Source organism: Ranitomeya imitator, chromosome 5 (assembly GCF_032444005.1).
Source record: "Ranitomeya imitator isolate aRanImi1 chromosome 5, aRanImi1.pri, whole genome shotgun sequence".
NCBI lineage: Eukaryota > Metazoa > Chordata > Amphibia > Anura > Dendrobatidae > Ranitomeya > Ranitomeya imitator.
The window spans coordinates 702,527,126-702,549,842 of NC_091286.1; the positions used below are offsets into that span (position 1 = coordinate 702,527,126).

A 22,717-nucleotide genomic window follows, 5' to 3' on the forward strand; every position below is an offset into this window, starting at 1 on the left:
GTCTCCTCGTCCTCGGTCGCGTCTCCTCGGCCTCGGTCGCGTCTCCTCGGCCTCGGTCGCGTCTCCTCGGCCTCGGTCGCGTCTCCTCGGCCTCGGTCGCGTCTCCTCGTCCTCGGTCGCGTCTCCTCGTCCTCGGTCGCGTCTCCTCGTCCTCGGTCGCGTCTCCTCTGCCTCGGTCGCGTCTCCTCGGCCTCGGTCGCGTCTCCTCGGCCTCGGTCGCGTCTCCTCGTCCTCGGTCGCGTCTCCTCGTCCTCGGTCGCGTCTCCTCGTCCTCGGTCGCGTCTCCTCGTCCTCGGTCGCGTCTCCTCGTCCTCGGTCGCGTCTCCTCGTCCTCGGTCGCGTCTCCTCTGCCTCGGTCGCGTCTCCTCGGCCTCGGTCGCGTCTCCTCGTACTCGGTCGCGTCTCCTCGTCCTCGGTCGCGTCTCCTCGTCCTCGGTCGCGTCTCCTCTGCCTCGGTCGCGTCTCCTCGGCCTCGGTCGCGTCTCCTCGTCCTCGGTCGCGTCTCCTCGTCCTCGGTCGCGTCTCCTCGTCCTCGGTCGCGTCTCCTCGTCCTCGGTCGCGTCTCCTCGTCCTCGGTCGCGTCTCCTCGTCCTCGGTCGCGTCTCCTCGTCCTCGGTCGCGTCTCCTCGTCCTCGGTCGCGTCTCCTCTGCCTCGGTCGCGTCTCCTCGGCCTCGGTCGCGTCTCCTCGTACTCGGTCGCGTCTCCTCGTCCTCGGTCGCGTCTCCTCGTCCTCGGTCGCGTCTCCTCTGCCTCGGTCGCGTCTCCTCGGCCTCGATCGCGTCTCCTCGTCCTCGGTCGCGTCTCCTCGTCCTCGGTCGCGTCTCCTCGTCCTCGGTCGCGTCTCCTCGTCCTCGGTCGCGTCTCCTCGTCCTCGGTCGCGTCTCCTCGTCCTCGGTCGCGTCTCCTCGTCCTCGGTCGCGTCTCCTCGTCCTCGGTCGCGTCTCCTCGTCCTCGGTCGCGTCTCCTCTGCCTCGGTCGCGTCTCCTCGGCCTCGGTCGCGTCTCCTCGTACTCGGTCGCGTCTCCTCGTCCTCGGTCGCGTCTCCTCGTCCTCGGTCGCGTCTCCTCGTCCTCGGTCGCGTCTCCTCTGCCTCGGACGCGTCTCCTCTGCCTCGGTCGCGTCTCCTCGGCCTCGGTCGCGTCTCCTCGGCCTCGGTCGCGTCTCCTCTGCCTCGGTCGCGTCTCCTCTGCCTCGGTCGCGTCTCCTCGGCCTCGGTCGCGTCTCCTCTGCCTCGGTCGCGTCTCCTCTGCCTCGGTCGCGTCTCCTCGTCCTCGGTCGCGTCTCCTCGTCCTCGGTCGCGTCTCCTCTGCCTCGGTCGCGTCTCCTCGGCCTCGGTCGCGTCTCCTCGTACTCGGTCGCGTCTCCTCGTCCTCGGTCGCGTCTCCTCGTCCTCGGTCGCGTCTCCTCTGCCTCGGTCGCGTCTCCTCTGCCTCGGTCGCGTCTCCTCGGCCTCGGTCGCGTCTCCTCTGCCTCGGTCGCGTCTCCTCGTCCTCGGTCGCGTCTCCTCGTCCTCGGTCGCGTCTCCTCGTCCTCGGTCGCGTCTCCTCTGCCTCGGTCGCGTCTCCTCTGCCTCGGTCGCGTCTTCCCATCCTCTGTCGCGACTCCTCTGCCTCGGTCGCGTCTCCTCTGCCTCGGTCACATCTCTTAAACCTCGGTTGTGTCTTCACAGGGGCCGCCTACTGTCAGTTCATGGACATGCTCTTCCCCGGATGCATTTTACTGAAGAAAGTAAAATTCCAGGCGAAACTGGAGCACGAGTTCATCCACAACTTCAAGGTCTTGCAGGCTGCCTTCAAGAAGATGGGTGTTGACAAGGTATGGAGTATATGCTGCATGTACAGGGACAGTGATGTCCACAAATGAGTACACCCCCTGTCAAACGTAAGATTTTAATCATTATTTCACTGAACACAAGAACAATTTCCCTAATTTTGACAATTCTGATCTAGAACATAGAGCTAGAGCATAGAACATTCCCAAATCAAACAAAAGTGAGGTTATAATATGACTTTCGTTACAAAATCTTCATTTTTAATCAAAGTAGTTGATGCAAAAATGAGTACAACCCACCATCAATAACTCCTCCATACAGTATTGTATGTGACCTCCATGATGTGTGAGGAGGCACCTAGTCTTCTAGGGCTGAAACGAACAAGGAGGTGACATATTGCATCTTTCTCCATTCTTCTTAATGCTCTTCTAGAGCCTGGATGCCGGATGGAGAGTGTTGACAACTTGTTGCCAGAACTCTCCATAGGTGTCTGGTGTCAGATCAGGAGACACTTGGCCACGGAGTCACTGTCACCTGTTCTTCTTCAGAAATGCAGCAGTTATGAGTTTTGTGCCATTGTCAGGTTGGAGAAAAAGTGTTGTCTACTGAGGGTCCGAAGTGATGGCGGAATCTTCTCTGCTACTATAGAGCAGGTCATCTGTGACTTCATGATCCCATCCATGACATGTAGCCCCTGACACCAGCAGCTCATGTGCCCCCCAACATCAACAGCTCATATGCCCCCGATACCAACGGCTCTTGAGGGGAGGGGTCCTCCAACAGGATAGTGACCCAAAATGGCTAAAAACATCCAAGAACGGCTGAGAGCAAAGTATTGGATCCTTCTGAAGAGGCTTCTGTGAGCCGGATCTAAATCCTACAGAACGCCTGTGGACGGAGCTGAGACCTGCAGTCTGGAGAAGACGCCTCCACACCTGAGACACGAGGAGCCAAATGGCTGTAGACGGGGACAGAAGTCTCATTGAGAGGCACAGACATCGTTTGTCTGCAGCGGTCTCCTCAAAAGGTCATGCAACAAAATATTAAGTTAAGGAACCATAATTGTTGCCCAGGCCGGGGCATTTGTTACATTAGTTTTTTTTTTCTGGTGAACCAAAATTTAGAAGCAAGAAAGCAAAGTCTAATTAGTAAGTCTTAAGATTAATATTACTTGTGTCAGTTCCTGATATTTCAGTGATCGGTGGGGCTTTTCTTACTTTATCAGAAGGGGCCAACAGTTTTGTCCACAGCTGTAAGTGCTCATAGATCACAGGATAGATGTGACTTGAACCCTAAAAGTCATCTAAAATGTTATGTTCCCAAAACAAAATTCCACCAATAAAATCTTCAGCTCAACGCAAAAAAAAAAAAAGCTCTTGTCCATCATCTGTTAATGAAAATGTAGACTTCTGAGTTACTGGCAGCACAAAGGCTCTTGAGTAGGCCGTGTCTCCCAATGTGTGCTCCCAAATCCAAATGCCACCCTCCCTTCCAAGGCCCACAATGTGCCGAAACCACGGCTGGTGTGCACGTGTGACATTATTGTTGTGGTGAGACACACGTCTGTCTTCTGAATCCCAAGCTGCCAATAATGTATAGTGCACTGCAATGTATGGGGCACTGCAATGTATGGGGCACTGCAATGTATGGGGCACTGCAATGTATGGGGCACTGCAATGTATGGGGCACAACAATGTATGGGGCACAACAATGTATAGGGCACAACAATGTATAGGGCACAACAATGTATGGGGCACAACAATGTATGGGGCACAATAATGTATGGGGCACAACAATGTATGGGGCACAACAATGTATGGGGCACAATAATGTATGGGGCACTGCAATGTATGGGGCACATAAATGTATGGGGCACAATAATGTATGGGGCACTGCAATGTATGGGGCACAACAATGTATGGGGCACAATAATGTATGGGGCACAACAATGTATGGGGCACTGCAATGTATGGGGCACAACAATGTATAGGGCACAACAATGTATGGGGCACTGCAATGTATGGGGCACAACAATGTATGGGGCACAATAATGTATGGGGCACAACAATGTATGGGGCACTGCAATGTATGGGGCACTGCAATGTATGGGGCACTGCAATGTATGGGGCACTGCAATGTATGGGGCACTGCAATGTATGGGGCACAACAATGTATAGGGCACAACAATGTATGGGGCACTGCAATGTATGGGGCACTGCAATGTATGGGGCACTGCAATGTATGGGGCACAACAATGTATAGGGCACAACAATGTATAGGGCACAACAATGTATGGGGCACAATAATGTATGGGGCACAACAATGTATGGGGCACAACAATGTATGGGGCACAACAATGTATAGGGCACAACAATGTATGGGGCACAACAATGTATGGGGCACAATAATGTATGGGGCACTGCAATGTATGGGGCACATAAATGTATGGGGCACAATAATGTATGGGGCACTGCAATGTATGGGGCACAACAATGTATGGGGCACTGCAATGTATAGGGCACAACAATGTATGGGGCACAACAATGTATGGGGCACAACAATGTATGGGGCACTGCAATGTATGGGGCACTGCAATGTATGGGGAACTGCAATGTATGGGGCACAACAATGTATAGGGGAATGCAATGTGCAAGCACTAGTGTGTGGGGCACTGTAATATATGGGGCACTACAGTTTATGGGGCAGTACAATGTATAGGGCACTGCAATGTATGGGGCACTATAATGTATAGGGCACTGCAATGTATGGGGGCATGCAATGTGCAAGCACTAGTGTATGGGGCACTGCAATGTATGGGGCACTATAATAAGCGGCCAATAATGTATGGGGCACAACAATGTATAGGGCACTGCAATGTATGGGGGCATGCAATGTGCAAGCACTAGTGTATGGGGCACTGCAATGTATGGGGCACTGCAATGTATGGGGCACAGCAATGTATAGGGGAATGCAATGTGCAAGCACTAGTGTGTGGGGCACTGTAATATATGGGGCACTACAGTTTATGGGGCAGTACAATGTATGGGGCACTGCAATGTATGGGGCACTATAATATGCGGGCACTACAATGTATGGGGCACTACAATGTATGGGGCACTACAATGTATAGGGCACTGCAATGTATGGGGCACTATAATATGCGGGCACTACAATTTATGGGGCACTACAATGTATAGGGCACTGCAATGTATGGGGCACTGCAATGTATAGGGCACTGCAATGTATGGGGCACTACAATGTATAGGGCACTGCAATGTATGGGGCACTGCAATGTATAGGGCACTGCAATGTATGGGGCACTACAATGTATAGGGCACTGCAATGTATGGGGCACTGCAATGTATAGGGCACTGCAATGTATGGGGCACTGCAATGTATAGGGCACTGCAATGTATAGGGCACTGCAATGTATGGGGCACAACAATGTATGGAGCACTGCAATGTATGGGGCACTACAATGTATAGGGCACTGCAATGTATGGAGCACTGCAATGTATGGGGCACTACAATGTATAGGGCACTGCAATGTATGGAGCACTGCAATGTATGGAGCACTGCAATGTATGGGGCACTACAATGTATGGGGCACTACAATGTATGGGACACTATAATGTGTAGGCACTACAATATATGGGGCATTACAATATATGAGGTGCTGCAATGTGTTGGGCACTACATTGTATAGGGAATGACAATGTATGGGGTACTACAATGTACGGGCAGTACAATGTATGGGGCACTACAATGTATTAGGCACTAGATGTGTGGGCAGTGCAATATATAGGGAACTACAAGGTATGGGACACTACAATGTATGGGGAACTGCAATTTATGGGGCACTATAATATGTGGGCACTACAATATATGGTCCAATATAACAGGAAAAAAGCAGCAACACTCTACTTCTTGGTGAAAAAACAACCTTAGTCCTTTATTGCATAATAAAGATCATGGACAAGGTATTACGGGTAAAACAAGTGCAGGTTATGCAGGCAAATGAAGCAGGACGACGACCGTTTCACGCAATATGCGCTTCTACGGGTCCAGATGAATCTGGACCCGTAGAAGCGCATATTGCGTGAAAGGACTAAGGTTGTTTTTTCACCAAGAAGTGGAGTGTTGCTGCTTTTTTCTTGTTTTCTTGGACCCTGTATGCACCTTCTTCATAGCAAGCACCTCCAGCAAGGTGAAGGTTTCTGGAATGTGTCCGTGATTCAGAGCTCATTCATCCTTTGTCAGTGAGTACTAAGAGCGGTTTTTCTCAGTGCCATTCATATCTCTTTTTACTGAACTACAATATATGGGGCACTGCAATGTATGGGACACTATAATGTGCAGACACTACTATATATGGGGCGCTACAATGTATCGGGCACTACAATGTATAGGGATGACAATGTATGAGGTGCTACAATGTACGGGCAGTACAATATATAGGAAACTACAATGTATGGGCAGTACAATATATAGGAAACTACATGTGAGGGCAGTACAATATATAGGGAACTACAAGGTATGGGACACCACAATGTATAGGAAACTACAAGGTGTGGAACACTACAATGTATGGGCAGTACAATATATAGGGAACTACAAGGTATGGGGCGCTACAATGTATAGGGAACTACAAGGTGTGGAACACTACAATGTATGGGCAGTACAATATATAGGGAACTACAAGGTATGGGGCACTACAATGTATAGGGATGACAATGTATGAGGTGCTACAATGTACGGGCAGTACAATATATAGGAAACTACATGTGAGGGCAGTACAATATATAGGGAACTACAAGGTATGGGACACCACAATGTATAGGAAACTACAAGGTGTGGAACACTACAATGTATGGGCAGTACAATATATAGGGAACTACAAGGTATGGGACACCACAATGTATAGGAAACTACAAGGTATGGGACACCACAATGTATAGGAAACTACAAGGTGTGGGACACTACAATGTATGGGCAGTACAATATATAGGGAACTACAAGGTATGGGGCGCTACAATGTATAGGGAACTACAAGGTGTGGAACACTACAATGTATGGGCAGTACAATATATAGGGAACTACAAGGTATGGGGAGCTACAATGTATAGGGAACTACAAGGTATGGGACACTACAATGTATGGGCAGTACAATATATAGGGAACTACAAGGTATGGGGCGCTACAATGTATAGGGAACTACAAGGTGTGGAACACTACAATGTATGGGCAGTACAATATATAGGGAACTACAATGTATGGGCAGTACAATATATAGGGAACTACAAGGTATGGGACACCACAATGTATAGGGAACTACAAGGTGTGGGACACTACAATGTATGGGCAGTACAATATATAGGGAACTACAAGGTATGGGGAGCTACAATGTATAGGGAACTACAAGGTGTGGGACACTACAATGTATGGGCAGTACAATATATAGGGAACTACAAGGTATGGGGAGCTACAATGTATAGGGAACTACAAGGTGTGGGACACTACAATGTACGGGCAGTACAATATATAGGGAACTACAAGGTATGGGGAGCTACAATATATAGGGAACTACAAGGTATGGGACACCACAATGTATAGGGAACTACAAGGTGTGGGACACTACAATGTATGGGCAGTACAATATATAGGGAACTACAAGGTATGGGGAGCTACAATGTATAGGGAACTACAAGGTGTGGGACACTACAATGTATGGGCAGTACAATATATAGGGAACTACAAGGTATGGGGAGCTACAATGTATAGGGAACTACAAGGTGTGGGACACTACAATGTACGGGCAGTACAATATATAGGGAACTACAAGGTATGGGGAGCTACAATGTATAGGGAACTACAAGGTGTGGGACACTACAATGTACGGGCAGTACAATATATAGGGAACTACAATGTATTAGGCACTACATGTGAGGGCAGTACAATATATAGGGAACTACAAGGTATGGGGCACCACAATGTACGGGCACCACAATATATAGGGAACTACAATGTATGGGGCACCACAGTGGCATATTTGCCATTTTCACTCTGCAGCATCTACTGTGTATGTGTGGGGAAACCACATATGGGGTCACAATCCTCACTGCACCTGTAGCTTAATTCCCAGAGGAGTGTAAATTCCATGATTGGGTCACACGAGGAGGTTTCTGCTGTTCTGGCCTCTAGCGCCTCTGCAAATGGAGTCTGCAAACTATTCTAGGATAATCTGAGCTCCAAAAGCCACCTAGCGCTCCTTCCCTCCCGCACCCTGTCGTGTGGCCACTCAGCACTGTACAGTCACATGTGGAGCATTGCCACAGTCAGGAAGGAGAAATTGTGTAAAAAAAAAAAAAAGAAAAATGATGGGGCCATTTTCTCAGATTTGCCCTTTAAATTAAAACAATTGAGGACAGGGTGGATTTGATTTAAATCTAACTGATTTAAATCACGATTTAAATCTCTAGTCAGTAAGGCTTGATTTAAATCAGTGATTTAAATCAAAGTTTCTACCTAACTGAATTTGACTCCGCAGAGGTCCCAGCCTCTTCTTCACGGCAAAAATGTTACAACATGAACAGAGTTGAGGAAAAGACCTTAATCCTATTGTTCTACAAACCTATGAATACAGAATCAACCCCTTCAGTGCCAAGTCCAAGAAGTTAGACAATATGTTTCTGATTGTTTGGAGTGGAATAGATCTGCACAACACAAGAAGAATGTGAATCTAAGTGTGAGGAGGAGGAAGGGCAAGCAGACAAGAAAATGAAAGTGAAACTTTGAGCACAATACTGCAGCATAGCCACAGACAGACAAGTCTGGATCTGTTTGTGTGTACGATCTGAGGTTTATTACATTCTTTCCTTATAATGGCAGCAGGCCGTAAAAGAGACCCAGTTTGGGAATATTTTAATAAAGCTCCTTCGCCTATCGGTAAGGCAGGCATGCGTGCAAAATTCAAACGATGCAACAAAGAGATGCAAAGCCTGGTGGCGCGAATGAGGCAACATCATCTTCATCACCGCACTTCTCATGATGTTTATATAAACCTACAGAAACTTGCACGAGTCAACCTCAAGGTATAATATAGTAACAATTTTTATTAGCATAAAACATAACAATAACAAAGACAGAGACAATAATGATGGTGATAAATACCAGTGTATAGGCACCATAGACCCAAGGCACATTAATAACAATTCACTTCACTGCCACAGAGTATAAATCTCCCGTGCATTCAGCAATCAATTACGCCCAATGGCATTATAATCCTGTGTCCCATGCTTGGGATATAACACGAATGGCAGCATTTGTACAAAACGTTAGATTACCTTAGGTCTGGTGGCGCCACAGCCTAAGGTAATCTAACGTTTTGTGCCTTGGGTCTATGGTGCCTATACACTGGTATTTATCACCATCATTATTGTCTCTGTCTTTGTTATTGTTATGTTTTATGCTAATAAAAATTGTTACTATATTATACCTTGAGGTTGACTCGTGCAAGTTTCTGTAGGTTTATAGTTCGTGTATTGTACGGTACCGGCAGGATTTCATTATCCTTGGACGGTCACAGGGTGTAAATTATATTTACCCTGTGTAGTGTTTGTCAGTTATTGGTTAATTCTCATGATGTTGCCTCATTCGCGCCACCAGGCCTTGCATCTCTTTGTTGCATCGTTTGCATTTTGCACGCATGCCTGCCTTACCGATAGGCGAAGGAGCTTCATTAAAATATTCCCAAACTGGGTCTCTTTTACGGCCTGCTGCCATTATAAGGAAAGAATGTAATAAACCTCAGATCGTACACAGAAACAGATCCAGACTTGTCTGTCTGTGGCTATGCTGCAGTATTGTGCTCAAAGTTTCACTTTCATTTTCTTGTCTGCTTGCCCTTCCTCCTCCTCACACTTAGATTCACATTCTTCTTGTGTTGTGCAGATCTATTCCACTCCAAACAATCAGAAACATATTGTCTAACTTCTTGGACTTGGCACTGAAGGGGTTGATTCGGTATTCATAGGTTTGTAGAACAATAGGATTAAGGTCTTTTTCTCAACTCTGTTCATGTTGTAACATTTTTGCCGTGAAGAAGAGGCTGGGACCTCTGCGGAGTCAAATTCAGTTTTGAGAACTGCGTAAGTAAAGCGAGCGTCTGTGATAACATAGGAGAGAAACTGCCCACTAATCCTACAGAAACCTCTGGAAGAGCATGGCATTGTGAATGTTACAGATATACAGCCTTTATTCTACTGAGTTAAACAACTCAGCTTTATCTCATGATGGAAGAACCTTTGGATGGTAAAATATTTTCCTCAAAAAGCAGTTTATTGAAAAAAAATCCGATTTAAATAAAAAAAATCCGATTTAAATAAAAAAAATCCGATTTTTTTTTTTTTATTTTTTTAAAAAAAACATTGATTTTTATCCACCCTGATTGAGGATAATACAACAATTTTAGCGGGAAAAAAAAAATAATTTTTCTTTTTCACAGCGCAATTTTATGCAATGCGCATGTGGGTTTAAAATGCTCATCACAACCCTAGATGAATTCCTTGAAGGGGGTAGGTCCCAAAATGGTGTCATTTGTGGGGGGTTTCTGCTGTTATGCCACCTCAGGGGCTCTCCTACTGTGACTTGGCGTCCACAGAATCTTGCTCCAAAAGTCAAACAGCGCTCCTTCTCCTCCAAGCCCCCCGTGTGCAAAAATTTCTGGCCACGTATGGGACATCGTCGTACTCAGGAGAAATTGCACAATAAACTTGGTTCTCAATTTTCTTCCATTGTGAAGTGAGAAAATGTACCGGTATTTAAAAAAGGTTTTCCTTTTTTCATTCATTCCTGTGAAGCGCCTGAAGGGTTAGCAAACTTTCTAAATGAAGCTTTAAATACTGTGGAGGGTGCAGGGAGCCTGAACTTCAGAAAAACCCACAAACTAATGTGAAATGTGAAGAGGTCCCTAACCAATCTGGTTTTGTAATTTTCATTGAAAAAAATGAAAAAAAAAATGCTGTTAAATATTCAAAAAAAAACCCCATCATGTTCGTCAGGAATCCCACCTATGTCACCAATGTGTCACGGTACACGGGGAGGATACCTTTATCGTCCCCACCACTCACACCAATTTGTCATGAACCAGGGTTGTTTTGTTGCCCCTGGTTCCTTCTCAAGGGGATTTATCTATATCCCACTTCCGGTTTCGAACTTGCAGCTCTCTGGCGCCCCTCTTACCCTCAAGTCAGTCAGGGTACTGCACCTAGGATAATTAGTCGCCAGAAAGGCTGCCTTACTTTGTACTGGCTAATGGGCACACTGCAGCGATGGCGATATAACTACTCCCACTCAGGCGGGAACAATAATTATCAACGCCTCCGTTGCTACAAAGCCTCCCAATCGCACAAAACAAATCCGCAGCCACCAGCTCCGATTTCCTACGTACTAACGGGTCCGGAGCCGACCCAAATTAGTAGCGTAATTCACTTCAGAGGACGTGACAGTTCTTTATAAAGCCAGGAAAGACAAAGCTAGTAATTTTATATATTTTACTCCCAAAAAGGTAGGCAGTGTTTACAAAGTCTAAAAAAGATATTGCAAAGAAGACAAATCATGTGTACAATACAATTACAAATAAAAAAAAGGATTAAAATTGAAAAGAACACTTACAGATCGTTATGTCATTGCATCATCATGGTTGGCCATGTGCTGAGAAGGGGCTACATCTCGATGCATATCACACATCTGTACAGCAGCTAGACCCCGGACGAAAGACACTGCAAGACTCCTGCTTCACACAGTTATTTCCTAGCCTAAAACCAAAGCCCTCCCCCTGTGATGACCTCACTTAGAGGCTGAAACCTCCCCTTTACTTAGAATTATGAAAACTATTTTTTATGCCTAGCTTGGCGTATGAATGTCGTATACAAAAGACACGATGATCAGAATGTGCCCCACATCATGGGGATTCTTTTAAGTGTAAATACGGAGTAAATACCTGAACCGCTTACAGAGAAACCCGCACTATGAACTCATTGGGTTTAGCTTCAAGCGGTTTCAGGGGGTTATAGATCTAGCGATGGACATCCGGAATATAATTCTTATATCTCTAGCCTGGATCAGTGCCCCTATATCACTTTAATGGAACTATAGAAGCTCATGGTTTCTATATACCAGTTCTAACCAGTACCAGTTGGGAGGGGGAATGAGTAGTATAGGGAGACCTGCTTGCAGCTCAAAGCCATAAAACTGCTCAGTGGCTGCTACACATTGCAGAGAGTATGTCTGCCATAGGGCTTTGTTCTTGTATCAGCGAATGCAGTGTGGGAGAAAGGGGGGGTTGAATCTGAAGCGTGTGTCTGTGCTATGGTACCTTCTAGAACTAAACCCCCCCAATATAGCATATTTACATCAGCGTGACAATGTTCTTACATAACTTTTTTTTATCTATTAACTTCTTTGTGGTATGACTCTAACTTAAGGACATAAAAATTCAAATTAAAAAATTGCACATTTTAAAACATTTTTTTTTCAAATATACAATACAGACCAAAAGTTTGTACACACCTTCTCATTTAAAGATTTTTCTGTATTTTCATGACTGTGAAAATTGTACATTCATACTGAAGGCATCAAAACTATGAATTGTCACATGTGGAATTATATACTTAACAAAAAAGTGTGAAACAACTGAAATTATGTCTTATATTCTAGGTTCAAAGTAGCCACCTTTTGCTTTGATTACTACTTTGCACACTCTTGGCATTCTCTTGATGAGCTTCAAGAGGTAGTCTCCGGGAATAGTCTTCCAACAATCGTGAAGGAGTTCCCAGAGATGCTTAGCACTTGTTGGCCCTTTTGCCTTCACTCTGCGGTCCAGCTCACCCCAAACCATCTCGATTGGGTTCAGGTCTGGTGACTGTGGAGGCCAGGTCATCTGGCGTAGCACCCCATCACTCTCCTTCTTGGTCAAATAGCCCTTACACAGCCTGGAGGTGTGTTTGGGGTCATTGTCCTGTTGAAAACTAAATGATGGTCCAACTAAATGCAAACTGGATGGAATAGCATGCTGCTGCAAGATGCTGTGGTAGCCATGCTGGTTCAATATGCCTTCAATTTTGAATAAATCCCCAACAGTGTAACCAGCAAAGCACCCCCACACCATCACACCTCCTCCTCCATGCTTCAGGGTGGGAACCAGGCATGTAGAGTCCATCCGATCACCTTTTCTGCGTTGCACAAAGACACGGTGGTTGGAGCCAAAGATCTCAAATTTGGACTCATCAGACCAAAGCACAGATTTCCGCTGGTCTAATCTCCATTTCTTGTGTTCTTTAGCCTTAACAAGTCTCTTCTGCTTGTTGCCTGTCCTTAGCAGTGGTTTCCTAGCAGCTATTTTACCATGAAGGCCTGCTGCACAAAGTCTCCTCTTAACAGTTGTTGTAGAGATGTGTCTGCTGCTAGAACTCTGTGTGGCATTGACCTGGTCTTTAATCTGAGCTTCTGTTAACCTGTGATTTCTGAGGCTGGTGACTCGGATAAACTTATCCTCAGAAGCAGAGGTGACTCTTGGTCTTCCTTTCCTGGGGTGGCCCTCGTGTGAGTCAGTTTCTTTGTAGTGCTTGATGTTTTTTGCCACTGCACTTGGGGACACTTTTAAAGTTTTCCCAATTTTTCGGACTGACTGACCTTACAGTAATGATGGCCACTCGTTTTTCTTTACTTAGCTGCTTTTTTCTTGCCATAGTACAAATTATAACAGTCTATTCAGTAGGACTACCAGCTGTGTATCTGTTATGGTCTGGTGATTAAGGAGCGACATGCGACTAGCTCTGAGCAGGAGGTAACTATACTGACCGCAGTCCCTAAGCTCGACACAACACTAGAAGTAGCCGTGGAATGCTCCTAACTCTGCCTAGGCATCTCGTCACAGCCTAAGAGCTAACTACCCCTAAAGATAGAAGCAGGAAAACTATCTTGCCTCAGAGAAAATCCCCAAAGGATAGATTAGCCCCCCACGAGTAATGACTGTGAGAGGAGAAGGAAATGACATACGTAGTATGAAACAAGATTAAGCACAGGAGGCCACTTCTAGCTAGATAGAAATAGTACAGGACAGAACGCTGTGCGGTCAGTAATAAAAACTAGAAAAAGTCCACCGCAGAGGAATGCAAAAATCTCCACACCTGACTAAAGGTGTGGAGAGCAAACTCTGCTGCCCAGAGCTTCCAGCCTAGCTGAATAGATCCATACTGATAAGCTGGACAAATGAACAAAACATAGAAAGTGCTGAACAACAAAGTCCACAACAAGTGAATTGCAAAAGGACAAGCAAGGACTTAGCTTTTGCTGAACTGGTCAGAGTGTCAGGAAAATCCTAAGAGCAATGACTCCAGGCAGGAACAATTGACAACTGGCATTGAATGAGGGATAAGGCCAGACTAATATAGCTGAGCCAGAAAGACGATCAGTGAAAACAGCTGCTGAAGCTAAATCCAAGAAGCAGCCATACCACTCAAAACCACAGGAGGGAGCCCAAGAGCAGAACTCACAAAAATGCTACTTACAACCACCGGAGGGAGCCCAAGAGCGGAATTCACAACAGTACCCCCCCTTGAGGAGGGGTCACCGAACCCTCACCAGAGCCCCCAGGCCGATCAGGACGAGCCAAATGAAAACCAAATCGGCGGCATGAACATCGGAGGCAACAACCCAAGAATTATCCTCCTGGCCATAACCCTTCCACTTGACAAGATACTGAAGCTTCCGCCTCGACAAACGAGAATCCAAAATTTTCTCAACCACATATTCCAACTCCCCCTCAACCAACACCGGGGCAGGAGGATCAACAGATGGAACAACGGGCACCACATATCTCCGCAACAAAGATCTACGGAAAACATTGTGGATGGCAAAAGAGGCTGGAAGGGCCAAACGAAACGACACAGGATTGATAATCTCAGAAATCTTATAAGGACCAATAAACCGAGGCTTGAACTTAGGGGAAGAAACCTTCATAGGAACATGATGAGAGGACAACCAGACCAAATCCCCCACACGAAGCCGAGGACCAACACACCGACGGCGGTTAGCAAAATGCTGAGCCTTTTCCTGGGACAACGTCAAATTGTCCACCACATGAGTCCAAATCTGCTGCAACCTGTCCATCACAGAATCTACACCAGGACAATCAGAAGGCTCAACCTGCCCTGAAGAAAAACGAGGATGGAAACCAAAATTACAAAAGAAAGGCAAAACCAAAGTAGCCGAACTGGCCCGATTATTAAGGGCAAACTCGGCCAACGGCAAGAAAGTCACCCAATCATCCTGATCAGCAGACACAAAGCATCTCAAATAGGTCTCCAAGGTTTGATTAGTACGCTCAGTTTGACCATTTGTCTGAGGATGGAACGCCGAAGAAAAAGACAAATCAATGCCCATCCTAGCACAAAAGACCCGCCAAAACTTGGAAACAAACTGGGAACCTCTGTCAGACACAATATTCTCCGGAATGCCATGCAAACGAACCACATGTTGAAAAAACAGTGGAACCAAATCAGAGGAGGAAGGCTATTTAGGCAAAGGTACCAAATGGACCATTTTAGAGAACCGGTCACAAACCACCCAGATAACAGACATCCTCTGGGACACAGGAAGATCCGAAATAAAATCCATGGAAATATGCGTCCACGGCCTCTCCGGGACGGGCAAAGGCAAAAGCAGCCCACTAGCGCGGGAACAGCAAGGCTTAGCCCGGGCACAAGTCCCACAGGACTGCACAAAAGAATGCACATCCCGCGACAAGGAAGGCCACCAAAAGGACCTAGCAACCAAATCTCTGGTACCAAAAATCCCAGGATGACCGGCCAACACAGAACAATGGATCTCAGAAATTACCTTACTTGTCCATCTGTCAGGAACAAACAGCTTCCCCACAGGACAGCGGTCAGGTTTATCAGCCTGAAACTCCCGAAGCGCCCGCCGCAAATCAGGGGAGATGGCAGACAGAATCACCCCTTCCCTAAGAATGCCAACCGGCTCAAGGACTCCAGGAAAATCTGGCAAAAAACTCCTAGAGAGGTCATCCGCTTTAACATTCTTAGATCCTGGAAGATACGAGACCACAAAATCAAAACGGGAGAAAAACAGGGACCACCGAGCCTGTCTAGGGTTCAGCCGCTTGGCAGACTCAAGGTAAATCAAATTCTTATGATCGGTCAAGACCACAATACGGTGCTTGGCTCCCCCAAGCCAATGTCGCCACTCCTCAAATGCCCACTTCATAGCCAACAACCCCCGATTGCCAACATCATAATTGCGTTCCGCAGGCAAAAACTTTCGGGAAAAGAAGGCACATGGCTTCATCAAGGAACCATCAGAATTCCTCTGTGACAAAACGGCCCCTTCCCCAATCTCAGAAGCGTCAACCTCAACCTGAAAGGGAAGAGAAACATCCGGCTGACGCAAGACAGGGGCAGAAGTAAATCGGCGTTTAAGCTCCTGAAAGGCCTCAACAGCCTCGGAGGAACAATTAGTCACATCAGCGCCCTTCTTCGTCAAATCGGTCAGGGGTTTAACCACACTAGAGAAGTTGGCAATGAAACGGCGATAACATAGTAACATAGTAACATAGTTAGTAAGGCCAAAAAAAGACATTTGTCCATCCAGTTCAGCCTATATTCCATCATAATAAATCCCCAGATCTACGTCCTTCTACAGAACCTAATAATTGTATGATACAATATTGTTCTGCTCCAGGAAGACATCCAGGCCTCTCTTGAACCCCTCGACTGAGTTCGCCATCACCACCTCCTCAGGCAAGCAATTCCAGATTCTCACTGCCCTAACAGTAAAGAATCCTCTTCTATGTTGGTGGAAAAACCTTCTCTCCTCCAGACGCAAAGAATGCCCCCTTGTGCCAGTCACCTTCCTTGGTATAAACAGATCCTCAGCGAGATATTTGTATTGTCCCCAAGAAACTACGGTAACCAAGATATTTTTCTGAATAGTCACCATCATTTGTTTTTCTTTAGTTTTCTCACATCCTTTAATTATAGCGTTTATTGTTTTCCGCTTTATTAAAAGCATCCGCCCGAACAGGGACTTGAACCCTGGACCCTCTAAATATTTATCTAAAGATAAAAATTAGATAAAGATAAAGATAAAAATTAGCAAAGCCCAAAAATTTCTGAAGGCTCTTCACAGATGTGGGTTGAATGCAGTCATAAATGGCTTGGACCTTAACAGGATCCATTTCTATAGACAAAGGGGAAAAAATAAACCCCAAAAAAGAGACCTTCTGAACTCCAAATAGGCACTTAGACCCCTTCACAAATAGAGCATTATCACGAAGGATCTGGAATACCATCCTGACCTGCTTCACACGAGACTCCCAATCATTGGAAAAAATCAAAATATCATCCAAATACACAATCAAGAATTTGTCAAGATAATTGCGGAAAATATCATGCATAAAGGACTGAAATACAGAAGGAGCATTAGAAAGCCCGAAAGGCATCACTAGGTATTCAAAATGGCCTTCGGGCGTATTAAATGCAGTTTTCCATTCGTCACCCTGTTTAATACGAACAAGATTATATGCCCCTCGAAGGTCAATCTTGGTAAACCAACTAGCCCCCTTAATCCTAGCAAACAAATCAGAGAGCAAAGGTAAAGGGTATTGGAATTTGACCGTGATCTTATTAAGAAGGCGATAATCAATACAGGGTCTTAAGGAGCCATCCTTCTTGGCAACAAAAAAGAATCCCGCTCCCAATGGTGACGAAGACGGCCGAATATGCCCCTTCTCTAAAGACTCCTTAACATAGCTCCGCATGGCGGCATGCTCTGGCACAGACAGATTGAAAAGTCGGCCCTTAGGGAACTTACAGCCAGGAATCAAGTCAATAGCACAATCACAGTCCCTATGTGGAGGAAGGGAACTGGACTTGGGCTCATCGAATACATCCTGGAAATCTGACAAAAATTCAGGAACATCAGAAGAGGGGGAAGAGGAAATTGACATTAAAGGAACGTCACTATGTACCCCTTAACAACCCCAACTAGTCACAGACATTGATTTCTAATCCAGCACTGGATTGTGTACTTGTAACCATGGAAAACCCAGTACAACAACATCATGTAAATTATGCAACACCAGAAAACGGCAATCTTCCTGATGTGCAGGAGCTATGCACATAGTCAGCTGAGTCCAATACTGAGGTTTATTCTTGGCCAATGGTGTAGCATCAATACCCCTCAAGGGTATGGGACTCTGCAAAGGCTGCAAAGAAAAACCACAGCGCCTAGCGAATTCTAAGTCCATTAAGTTCAGAGCAGCGCCCGAATCCACAAATGCCATGACAGAAAAAGATGACAATGAGCAAATCAGGGTCACAGACAGGAGAAACTTAGGCTGCACAGTACTAATGGTAACAGATCTAGCGACCCTCTTAATACGCTTAGGGCAATCAGAAATAGCATGAGCAGAATCACCACAGTAAAAACACAGCCCATTTTGACGTCTGTATCCCCTCTGTTCCGCTCTAGTCAAAATCCTATCACATTGCATGGCCTCAGGACTCTGCTCAGAGGACACTGCCATATGGTGCACCACTTTGCGTTCGCGCAGGCACCGATCAATCTGAATGGCCAGAGACATAGATTCGCTCAAACCAACAGGCGTGGGAAAACCCACCATAACATCTTTAAGGGCTTCAGAAAGACCCTTTCTGAAAATTGCCGCCAGAGCGTCCTCATTCCATTTAGTGAACACAGACCATTTTCTAAATTTCTGGCAGTATAATTCTGCCGCTTCCTGACCCTGACACAGGGCCAATAGTGTTTTCTCAGCATGCTCTACAGAGTTAGGTTCGTCATACAATAATCCGAGCGATTGAAAGAATGCATCTATATTGAGCAATGCCGGATCCCCTGACTCAAGAGAGAATGCCCAGTCCTGAGGGTCGCCACGCAGCAGAGAAATAACTATCTTTACTTGCTGAATGGGGTCACCAGAGGAACGGGGTTTCAGAGCAAAAAACAATTTGCAGTTATTTTTAAAGTTCAAAAACTTAGATCTATCCCCGTAAAACAAATCCGGAGTAGGAATTCTAGGCTCTAAGGCCGGAGTCTGAACAACATAATCTTGAATTCTCTGTACTCTTGCAGCAAGCTGATCCACACGAGAAAACAACCCCTGAACATCCATGCCTGCATCCAAATCCTGAATCACCCAGAGATAAGAGGAAGGAAAAAGACAAAACAAACTAAAGAAAAAAAAAAAAGGCTCAGAACTCTTTTTCTTTTCCTTCTTTTGAGATGCATTCAGCTCATTTTTGGCCAGTTGTACTGTTATGGTCTGGTGATTAAGGAGCGACATGCGACTAGCTCTGAGCAGGTGGTAACTATACTGACCGCAGTCCCTAATCTCGACACAACACTAGAAGTAGCCGTGGAATGCTCCTAACTCTGCCTAGGCATCTCGTCACAGCCTAAGAGATAACTACCCCTAAAGATAGAAGCAGGAAAACTATCTTGCCTCAGAGAAAATCCCCAAAGGATAGATTAGCCCCCACGAGTAATGACTGTGAGAGGAGAAGGAAATGACATACGTAGTATGAAACAAGATTAAGCACAGGAGGCCACTTCTAGCTAGATAGAAATAGTACAGGACAGAACGCTGTGCGGTCAGTAATAAAAACTAGAAAAAGTCCACCGCAGAGGAATGCAAAAATCTCCACACCTGACTAAAGGTGTGGAGGGCAAACTCTGCTGCCCAGAGCTTCCAGCCTAGCTGAATAGATCCATACTGATAAGCTGGACAAATGAACAAAACATAGAAAGTGCTGAACAACAAAGTCCACAACAAGTGAACTGCAAAAGGACAAGCAAGGACTTAGCTTTTGCTGAACTGGTCAGAGTGTCAGGAAAATCCTAAGAGCAATGACTCCAGGCAGGAACAATTGACAACTGGTATTGAATGAGGGATAAGGCCAGACTAATATAGCTGAGCCAGAAAGACGATCAGTGAAAACAGCTGCTGAAGCTAAATTCAAGAAGCAGCCATACCACTCAAAACCACAGGAGGGAGCCCAAGAGCAGAACTCACAAAAATGCTACTTACAACCACCGGAGGGAGCCCAAGAGCGGAATTCACAACATGTATCCACCAGACTTCTGCTCAACACAACTGATGGTCCCAACACCATTTATAAGGCAAGAAATCCCACTTATTAAACCTGACTACCGGTGACTACCTCTTGGAGCTCATCAAGAGAATGCCAAGAGTGTGCAAAGCAGTCCTCAAAGCAAAAGGTGGCTTCTTTGAAGAACCTAGAATATAAGACATATTTTCAGTTGTTTCACACTTTTTTTAAGTATATAATTCCACATTTCATAGTTTTGATGCCTTCAGTGTGAATGTACAATTTTCATAGTCATGAAAATACAGAAAAATCTTTAAATGAGGTGTGTCCAAACTTTTGGTCTGTACTGTAAATATACTCTATTTATTTAAAATTTAACCTTTATTAGACCTTAATACATATAATAATAAACAACACACCAAGCACCACGAGAAAGAAAACAACCAGGGGTGTGCCTACCCCTACACTGGCCTAGCTGACCTTACCTATTTGCGGAGGTTGGCACCCTAAAAACCTGCGCAATGGCGCCCCCGCTCCTCGACGGCTCTCCCTGCTCACCCTATAGGGCCCTATAGTGGCAGGAGGTGACAAAGATAATGAATAGGCAGGTGAGAAAGAGAAGAGGTATAGATCTAATCAATAGGTGTATAGACTGATTCTGATGTATGCAATCGTTAATTTAGTCCTCAGGTGGAGATGTTAGATCCTATTTGCAATTACCCTCAATATATATATAGTTAGAATAAACAGTTGTAATAGATAGCTAAATCTTCCAGTGAATATACTAGATGGTGATTGTAGTGAACCTAATAGATTTCACTGATGTAGCCCATCATAATGGCTAAACTAATATTTCTGATATAACACCGATACACTATAATTATAGCTATCTATTTTATTAAAGTGATGTATCTAAAGATCTTGATATATCTACAGTATGCAAATCAATATCAAGGACGTACACATTATTAGTCTATATATATACCTCTCTCCTAGTGGTATTAATATATATACATAGGCCAGGAAAATCAACTTATCTAATAAAGACAAAACAAAAACAAAAACACACACCAACCACCCTAAAAACTGTATTAAACAATCACAGACAAATGGCAACTTAGGACAACCATTATATCCTTTGTCCAATATTAAAGTCCACTGTCGACTTCCAGGGCATATTGCCCATATAAATCCTATAACGATTATAAATAGATAAATTGTACCAAGTTACAGTTAGTTACTCGACGCGTTTCCCCTCTTTGCCGAGGTTCATCAGGAGGAGGATATACACAAGGTACTTATCTGCAGGTACTGGTATAGGTGCGTAAATCCAGTAGCGTGGTCGGGACAATCCCCTGCCTCAGTGTGATACCATGGAGCCGAACCGCCCATACCCCACTCTTATATAGAAGCACTCACCCTAATCTCAATGGCATTCCCATCATGTTTCCGGTCTCTGGCGGCGCCAAGAGATGACACAAAAGCATGCGTCTCAAGCCGAAGATATGCGATCCACACCTCACTCTGGTGCTTCCTGCCGGCTGCACCAGAAGATGACGATACAGGAAACCAGCATGTCAAGCCATTGTGTGTCAGAGGTGTGTGCTCCGCCCCTAGTTCTTTTGTGTCACTATTTACCATGCAACCTGGGTAGCCGCCCTGTCCCGCCCACCAGGCTAGCAGGGGGCGTATAACTAAAGCAGGACATAAAGCAAACGGCATAGCCAAGGGATATATTTGCAAAGTTCTTTGCTCTATTGTGCCCCTAGATTCAAAGTAAATATAAGTAAACGGACTAGCCGAGGGATATATTTGCAAAGTTCTTTGCTCTATTGTGCCCCTAGATTCCAAGTAAATATAAGTACAGATGAAAGCGATAAGCCTATAAAGGACTTTTTTTATGCCATAACATGGTATGGTCTATCGCCCAAAGGAGGCATGTCTATCCGCCCCCCGCTGCCTGATGCGCAGTAATGGACAATATAATCAGGCGTATACATACAAAATATATATGTGTAAACCCCAAATAGGGATAGAACAGACACATATGGGGAATATAGAACCCCATACAATGTTAGAGCATGCCAATATAACACCTAAAGATAATACCAATACATTTCTCACCGAGATCTAGCTGAGAATCACGGACTGTGATATATATATATATGTGGACCCAAAGTTAGAAATAAAGCAGACGCATATATGGGAAATATACAGCCACATACGATGTTAGAGCATGCCAATATAACACATAAAGACAATACAAATATATTTCTCACCGAGATCTAGCCGAAAATCACGGACTGTGAGTATGGCATTTGCCAACATATATATATATTGTATTGGATATAAAAATCAGTGTTATTGATAAAAAATGAAGAATCAAAAGAGGGGGGGGGGGGGAGGGAGGGGATTTGGGGGCTCATACAATATAACTCCATTAAAATATCTCCCCACTCTGATGTAAGGGGGAAAAAAAGGAGATAAATACACCCTACAATGAGAGCAGATGAGGAAAGAATACTGGTCTTTACGACCGATATGGGGCCTGGGCTTTAGATACAACAGGCACATCATGAACACTTAGGGAAGTGTAGCTGGGAGCGTGTCTGAACATACAAGTCACAGGAAGCAACCAAAATGGATCTGCTCATTAAGCCCCATCGGGGCGGTGGTGTCAAGTCTGTGGATCCAACGTAACTCCTTCTGCAGAATTCTTTTATTCCAGTCACCGCGACGTACTGGTGGTGCTATCACCTCTATAGCGGTGAATGATAGACAGGTCAGGTCCCCCCC

At 45.5% G+C, this 22,717-nt stretch overlaps 1 protein-coding gene across 4 annotated transcripts in view; it reads left to right on the top strand.

Moving 5' to 3' along the window:
* Positions 1-22,717, top strand: part of MAPRE3 (microtubule associated protein RP/EB family member 3) — a 146,610-nt gene that overhangs the window by 105,422 nt on the left and 18,471 nt on the right. For all 4 annotated transcript variants that reach the window (XM_069728544.1, XM_069728542.1, XM_069728545.1 and 1 more), the window contains one exon: positions 1,671-1,816. In XM_069728544.1, coding sequence (XP_069584645.1) covers positions 1,671-1,816 — 146 coding nt within the window. The remainder of the gene's footprint in view (positions 1-1,670; positions 1,817-22,717) is intronic.